Source organism: Bison bison, unplaced genomic scaffold (genome assembly GCF_000754665.1).
Source record: "Bison bison bison isolate TAMUID 2011002044 unplaced genomic scaffold, Bison_UMD1.0 scf7180017864476, whole genome shotgun sequence".
In the NCBI taxonomy this organism is placed as follows: domain Eukaryota; kingdom Metazoa; phylum Chordata; class Mammalia; order Artiodactyla; family Bovidae; genus Bison; species Bison bison.
Genome location: NW_011495037.1, coordinates 1,878,559 through 1,886,924, shown reverse-complemented (window position 1 = coordinate 1,886,924; position 8,366 = coordinate 1,878,559). Strand labels below are relative to the sequence as shown.

Here is an 8,366-nt window from a genome sequence, read left to right as displayed (position 1 = left end):
TCCCATCCTCTGTCATCCCCTTCCCCTCCTGCCTTCAATCTTTCCCAGCATCAGGGTCTTTTCCAATGAGTCCATTCTTTGCATGAGGCAGCCAAAGTATTGGAGTTTCCGCTTCAGCATCAGTCCTTCCAATGAATATTCAGGACTGATTTTCTTTAGGATTGACTGGTTCGGTCTCCTTGCAGTCCAAGGGACTCTCAAGAGTCTTCTCCAACATCACAGTTCAAAAGCATCAACTCTTTGGCACTCAGCTTTCTTTATAGTCCACCTCTCACATCCATACTTGACTACTGGAAAAACCATAGCTTTGACTACACGGAGGCAGGTAAGGTGTTCTGGTATTCCCATCTCTTTAAGAATTTTCCAGTTTGTTGTGATCCACACAGTCAAAAGCTTTGGCACAGTCAATGAAGCAGAAGTAGATGTTTTTCTGGAATTCTCTTGCTTTTCCTATTAATTCAACAGATGATGGCAATTTTATCTCTGGTTCTTCTGCTTTTCCTATATTCAGCTCATATATCAGAAAGTTCTCGGTTCACATACTGTTGAAGCCTAGCTTGAAGGATTTTGAGCGTGACCTTGCTGGCATGTGAAATGAATACAACTGTGTGGTAGTTTTAAACATTCTTTGGTATTGCCCTTCTTTGGGACTGAAATGAAAACTGACCTTTTCCAGTCCTGTATGGCAACCCACTCCAGTACTCTTGCCTGGAAACTCCCATGGACGGAGGAGCCTGGAAGGCTGCATTCCATGGGGTCGCTAAGGTTCACACACGACTGAGCGACTTCATTTTCACTTTTCACTTTCATGCACTGGAGAAGGAAATGGCAACCCACTCCAGTGTTCTTGCCTGGAGAATCCCAGGGATGGCAGAGCCTGGTGGGCTGCAATCTATGGGGTCGCACAGAGTCAGACATGACTGGAGCGACACAGCAGCAGCAGCAGCAGCCACTGCTGAGTTTTCCAAATTTGCTGATATATTGAGTGCAGTACTTTAACAGCATCATCTTCTAGGATTTGAAATAGTTCAGCTGGAATTCCATCACCTACACTAGCTTTGTTCATTGTAATGCTTCCTAAGTCCTACCTGACTTCACGCTCTAGGATGTCTTACTCTAGGTGAGTGACCACATCATCATAGTTATCCAGGTCATTAAGGTCTTTTTTGTGCAGTTCTGTGTATTCTTGCCACTTCTTAATCTCTTCTGCTTCTGTTTAGTCCTTGCCATTTCTGTCCTTTATTGTGCCCATCTTTTCACGAAATTGTTTCTTTCGTATTTCCAATGTTCTTGAAGAGTCTCTAGTCTTTCCCATTCTATTATTTTCCTCTTTTTGTTTGCATGTTCACTTAAGAAGGCTTTCTAATCTCTCCTTGCACTCAGTTGGGTATCTTTCCCTTTCTCCTTTGCCTTTCATTTCTCTTCTTTTCTCAGCTATTTGGAAGTCCTCCTCGGACAACCATTTTGCTGTCTTGCATTTCTTCTTCTTTGAGATGGTTTTGGTCACTGCCTCCTGTACAATGTTATGAACCTCTGTCCATGGATTTTCAGGCACTCTGTTGCATCTAATCCCTTGAATCTATTTGTCACTTCCACTGTATAATCATAAGGGATTTGATTTAGGTCATACCTGAATGGCCTAGTGGTTTTCCCTACTTTCTTCAATTTAAGTTTGAATTTTGCAATAAGGAGCTGAAAATAATGGACTTTCAAAAAATTAGATTATTGGCAGACTTCTGACAGTAACACTTTATGTCAAAAGAAAATGGAGTAAAAAGATAAACAAGTAAGAAAATATGAATCAAAGTTTTTATATCTAGCAAAGCTATCAATTATAAAGTGTTCAAAGAAGCAGCACAACATAAGTATCTCTTAAGTTTTATAAGTTAAGATAAGTATGAACTCAGGGAACATTGCTCCCCTTGAACACTTTTTGAGGAATCAATATAGGAGAGTAAGCTGTGACAATCAGTGACTGAAGACTTATCAGCCCAAGGTTGGTGATGAACATTAAATACATATAGTTTCTTGTAGAAATTATATATGTTCAAAGTAATGTAATAACTGTAATCTGACAACATGTAGTAGTATTAACTTTTTTTTAATGGAGGAAGACATATTCTAAAAGCAAAATTTACAATTTTAAGTAATCACACTGGTGGTGGTAGTACTATTGTTAAATATCTGTGTGTGTAACAGGGGCCCCATGGACTGTAGCCCGCCAGGCTCCTCTGTCCATGGGATTCTCCAGGCAAGAATACTGGAGCAGGTTGCCATTTCCTTCTCCAGGGGATCGTCCCGACCCAGGGATTGAACCCAGGTCTCCCACATTGCAAGCAGACGCTTTAACCTCTGAGCCACCAGGGAAGCCCCGTAGGCAACCATGGGAAACTCAAATTCTATAATCCCCTGCATCTCTGAGAATCAGAATTCTTAGCTTGTAAGCAAAGCGATTTTAACTAGAAGTTATATGTATGAATTTACAAATTATTTTGTCTTTAAGTATATATATATACTTCCTAGCTCTGTCTACTAGAAAGGTCTAGAAATCATCAACTCAACAATATGGACGTCCTGAGTTCTAATATTATTTTCTAGTGAAAGAATCCAGGGATTCTCTGGGAATATACTAATTAAAGATTTGAGGCAGGAAATACACAGGATGAACTTGGCATATCTTGTTATACCAGAGAGCAAGAAACTGAAGACTATGAGAATTATGTTAAAAAAATATGACTTAGGAACCAACTTGAAGAGATTTCTGTGTGCCAAAGATAAATTCAGCTTCAATAAGGATAATGATTATGACAGATTGAAACACATCTACTATGCTTAAATACACAGGTCCATAACAATCCTTTAAAAAAAAAAAAAAAGCAGCAGATCATCTTTGGAATCGATAGAGAACTAATTCAGTACCTAATGACAAAGGGAAATTATCAAGCATATATCATGCCTTCTCTAAACTGGGTAACCAAACTGATAAGACAAAGTGACTCTTAAATAAGCAAGCAGTCAGAATCAGCAAAATCCAGACTGGGACAAGCTCCCCAGGTTAACAGCCTGTTTTTTAACAGTTAAGTTCTAAGTAAAACAAAAGGAAGGAAGGAGACTCCTCCACAGTTTAACTGACTTAAAAGGCATATCACACTTTTTTAAATGGGCAGAATTAGAGTATCCAGAAATTCACATTTGGTAGCAAAGCTATAAAGAAATAAGATAAAAATCAAGACAGTGCTTTTCGAGGAGGGAGTTTTGATTAGGACAAAGCCCATGGAAACACTTCTGAGATGGCAAGCAAAGTAATATTTCTTGACTTGGTGGGATTACACAGGTGTTATGCATACAATAGTTCATTAAGCTACATACTTGCATTTTGTGGTTTTCTACATCTATTTTCTTTTCTAATACAAAAGCTTAAAAAAAAAACACTGCCTACAGAGTAAAATTCAAGTTACTAAGCATAGCATTCCAGAGCCAAATAATCTGGTACCAAATTACACTTCAACTTTATCTCCCTATTGCAGGACCTCTCTTCAGATACTTTTATCTACCACCACTCCCAGCAATTCTGATCTACTGACTACTTTCCAAATAAGTCATGTTCAGTCATACTTGTTTTGTCCATTGAGCAGTTCCCTTTTGCTGATTCTTAAAATTCTATTAATCTTTCAAGGTCAAGCTCAGAAACTGCCTCCTTCAACTCCCAAGTCCCACAGTCAATCCTTGGGATTCTACAGCAAACTCCCAATCTCTCTAACACAGAGCCTACCACACTCTGCCTTGCAGTGTCCACCCAAGACAGCAGAAAGAACAGAATCAGATAGATCTCAACTTCAATTCCACAATTTCATTCATTTAGAGAATATTTACTAAGATCCTGACTGTGTGTAGCAGGTACTGGGCTAGGCACTAGGGTTTCAACAGTAAACAAGTTAAATACAGCTCCTAATTCACAGAATTTAGTAACTAGAAGACACAAAGAAATAAATATGCATTTATAATGTAGAATGAGAAATGCTTCCAACAGAAGTACATAATATAAGCTTCTAACCTTGGGGATGAAGAGGGCCTCCCCGGAGGGAAAGTGATATTTAAACTGAGACTTTGAAAGTACGAATTAGGTATACTTCAAGGTACATCCAGTTCAAGTACTCACTAGCTAACTAGTCACTTACCCTCTGAGATCCCTGATCTTCATCTGTGAAATGGGAAGCATACCATCATCAGCTCCCTAGGATTTCTCTCTGGACACAGTAAAATATAAGGTACCTAGCTAGAAGGTGCTCAAGAGAAGTTAGAATTCCTTATTACTACAGTCGATCTTTGAACAAAGTCGGGGTCGATCTGACAGGGGTTGAACAAACACAATTAAAAATTCATGTATAACTTAACAATTGGTCCTCTGTATCCACGGTTCCTCTGTATCTGTGGCTTTGCATCCCATATTCAACCAATCTCAGATCATATGGTACTGTAGTATTTACTACTGAAAAAATCCACATGTAAGGGGACCTGGGTAGTTTAAATCCGTGTTGTTCAATAGTCAATTGTTTGTCCTTCTGGCTCCTTCAGGATAGACTCACATCTAATTCATCTCGGGATCCACTAGAGCACCCAGTGCAAAGACATGACAGTCCCCTAAACTTAGAACCCCCTCACCTGAGTATGTTGATACAACCGTTGCCATTTGTCAGGAAGAACATGTTATTGTCATTGTTCCAGGAGATTTCATTGACCTCAAACTTGAACTGCTCCTCCGCTTTGGAGCGGTGTGTCTTGGCGTCAATGAACGTCACCACATCATCCTTGTTGCCTACAGCGATGGTCTGCCCGTCAGGACTCCAGCAGATATTAATGTTCTCTCCTGGGAACCCAGATACGATCAGCAAGATACTGTTAGCCTACAACCCTCCAGAAGTTTATCTTGTTATCAAAGAAAAACTAGAGCTATTGCCCAGAGTTCATTCACTAAGATCCTCATCAGTAGGACCAACCAGAAGTCCAGCACACTCATCTACACATTTCCCCCTTTAGTGCTCACATGTCTCTAAGGGACATTTTTCCTCCCCATTTTATAGACGAAAAACTGAAAGAGAGATGGGCCAAAATATCAAAGCTATGAAGTAACAGAGCCAAGATCTAAATGCATACTTAACACCAGAGCCTCTAATTCTCTCTTATACTTGCACTTCCCAAACTCCAGTCATTCACATGCCATTTTCACAATTTTTGAACTATCCATGTAATAGCTATACTTCTTCCTTTAAGACTTTTATTAAAACTGACCCCTCCAAATTTTTTAAATAGCTTCACTTTGGCAATAAATTCTATAAGCTAGTTCTTTTTTTCTAGTAGCCATTAAAATATATATACAATCAGTTTTTAATGTTCATCTAAATACTTAAATCACATACATATCACCAGTTGTCTAGTTGGGGAAACCATACCATTCCACCTCCAGGTACAAGTCTTGCCAACAAAGTCCAGTAGCCCACAAATTTCATCAACTTTATTGATTCTAAGATGCATATTTTTTCACACTTTATTACTTGTAATGTATCTTAGAATGCACCAGGATGTATTTCAAAATTTTTGGTATATCATGATTATCTAATAAAACTTTATTTTCTTTCCTAATGAAACAAAATATTGATGCATCTTATAATCAATAACATCTTAGCCAACATAACTTAATAAATGGCCTCAAGGTTTATAAGGCAATATCTGGGGAAGAACAGTCTATAAATGTACTACACAACTTCCAGGTCATTTTCTCCCCAACTGTCAGTCATTTATTCTAAAGTCATTCTAGCCTATCAGCAGTTTCCTAAATTCTCCACTCCTTGGTACATGCTGTTCCCTGCTAGAGCTGCCTACCCACTACAAGATGACCACTAAATCTATATGGCTATCTTAAGGGTTTGCTCAAATTCTGTGAAGCCTTCCCTATCTTCTCCAGGCATACTTAAGTGTTTCCATTCTCAGTATCCACCTTGTAGACCTATCCATTACAAGATGACCATGTTATATTATGTTAGTTTTTTCAATACATATGTCTCTCCCTGCACTAAACTCTCAGGTCCTTATTCAGCTCAGGATGTCCCATACCAACAGGGCCAGGCACACAGAAGATATTTAAAATGAATGACTATCAGTAGCTCATCTTCCTACTGCCCTCTGAACAGTTACCTTTAGTGTTCACAGTGGCAATGCATTTCGTAGTCCTCACATCCCAGATTCGAATGGTTTTGTCTCCAGACGCAGTGACAAAGAGATCAGGGTTACTTGGATGCCAACAGAGCTGGTCCACGCTATCCCCATGTCCCCTATAATTGTTTTCTTTGACCTGAAAGAACAAAATCCAGATACCACTTCACCCATATGCACCTGCCTACCCATGTAACTTCTTAAGCTTATTCAAAACGAGGTATCTGGCTACCAACATAAAAGTTCGGATGAGTAAGGAGTCCAGTCCTTCTAAGTCACTTCCCCTAAACCCTTCCCAATACCCTACCCTCCCTTCCTCCCCAGTCAGTGTGAACAGTTCTGAGGACGGGGTCCACACCAATGGCCTTACTCTTTATCCCTCCCTGGCCTTCCTCCTTTCTGGTTTTCTACCCTTACTCTTCCACCAAGGGTCCCAACCCGCTTACTCAATTCCACGGGGGCCCTGTCATTTTCAGAATGACTCTCCTCATCATCACAGGAGCCCACCACCACTGTCCCAGCCGTTCCTCACCACCACACGAGTCTCCCCGCCATCCTCTCCACCGGCCTTTACTCTCCATACTCACCTTCAACCCACCCCGCTCATCTTCACGCCTCCTTACTATTACACTCCCTATACACCGTCCCCCCACCCCAACCACCTCCTCTCCACCACCCCATCTTCACCTCTCATCAGTCCGTTCCCCCCGCCTCACCCCCCACACTTCTCTTTCGCGCATTATACATGCCGCTCACCTCCACACCCCTCCTTTCTCCACCCTTCTCCTCACCCCCACTCTCCTCACGCCATTCTTCAACCTCGCCTTACCACACCCCCTCTCTCCCTAGCCTGGGCCGGGTCCCAGCGGCTCACCAACCGGTCCTTCTCCAGCAAGAAGACGCTGGCCGTCTTGTCGAAGGACCCCGAGGCCAGGCGACGTCCGTCGCAGCTCCAGGCCACGGAATGCACCTTGGCGCTGTGCGCCGGGAACTCGCGCGTCTTACTGTGGCCGCGGAACAGCTCCTGCATCCCGAGCACGTAGCGCGTCGGGCCGCTTGACACTGAGCACCAGGGAGCCATCGAGCCGGGACCGCTCTGGCCCAGCGATGAGGGTCCCATGGACGCCTGGGGAATCGCCATACCGAATTCCCGGACGCTGGCTCGGTAATATTCTTCTCAGCGGCAATCAGCCCTGCCGCCGCCGCCGCACGCATGCGCGGCAGAGACCACCCGCGCTTCCGCGCACCCGCACTGTGGCCCACTCCCGGAAGAGACTACAAGTCCCAGCATGCAGCGCGCTCCCGCCTTTCCCTTTCCCAGTGGTCGCGGTTCAGCTTGGAATTTCCTTCACCATTAACCATTAGGAGGTTTTTAGGGTCCTTATTTTCTCCTTACCTATTGTTTGGTAGATATATTTGTATACCTGTTTAATCGAAGAAATAACGCAATTCTTCTAAACCTCAGTTCGCTGTCAGTTAAAAACACCTTTTTTTCTGGGTTACTCCCACCTTTCAGCCCACTCACTTGGAGCCGAAGGCTCTCTACTTCCTACTGCAGAAGGAGCTGGTGAACTTCTCTGGGGAAATAGAGTAGAGGTTTGAGTTTTCCCTGGTGGCTCAATTGGTAAAGAATCCGCCTGCTAATGCGGGAGACCTGGGTTCGATTCCTGGGTTGGGAAAATCTCCTGGAGGAGGAACCGGCTACCCACTCCACTATTCTGGCCTGGAGAATTCCGTGGACCGTATAGTCCATGGGATACTACTGAGCGACTCTCGCTTTCACTTCTTTGGGGCGGCGGGGAGGCGAAAGGGAGAGGAGGCTGAAGCAAGGGTGAGAGCTGCCGAAGGCTGTTCGGATGATTTTCAGATAAATTCCTTGTGTTTAGAAGGCTGTTCTATATGCGCATTATTATATATGCAAAAATACATGATTTTCAGACAAATTCCTTGTGTTTAGAAGGCTGTTCTATATGCGCATTATTATATATGCAAAAAATACATAAAATACCCAGTTCAGTTCAGTTCAGTTGCTCAGTCGAGTCCGACTCTTTGCGACTCCATGAATCGCAGCACGCCAGGCCTCCCTGTCCATCACCAACTCCCGGAGTTCACTCAGACTCACGTCCATCGAGTCAGTGATGCCATCCAGCCATCTC

The 8,366-nt window shown here is 42.7% G+C and overlaps 1 protein-coding gene across 2 annotated transcripts in view; it reads right to left on the bottom strand.

Moving 5' to 3' along the window:
- The window catches only part of THOC3 (THO complex 3), a 12,392-nt gene extending 4,947 nt beyond the window's left edge, over positions 1-7,445 (bottom strand). For both annotated transcript variants that reach the window (XM_010862095.1, XM_010862096.1), the window contains exons 1-3: positions 7,085-7,445; positions 6,193-6,349; positions 4,663-4,867 (exon numbers count right to left, since the gene is read on the bottom strand). In XM_010862095.1, the coding sequence (XP_010860397.1) occupies positions 4,663-4,867; positions 6,193-6,349; positions 7,085-7,351 (629 nt within the window). In that variant the 5' untranslated portion in view covers positions 7,352-7,445. The remainder of the gene's footprint in view (positions 1-4,662; positions 4,868-6,192; positions 6,350-7,084) is intronic.
- Positions 7,446-8,366: the final 921 nt, after the last annotated feature.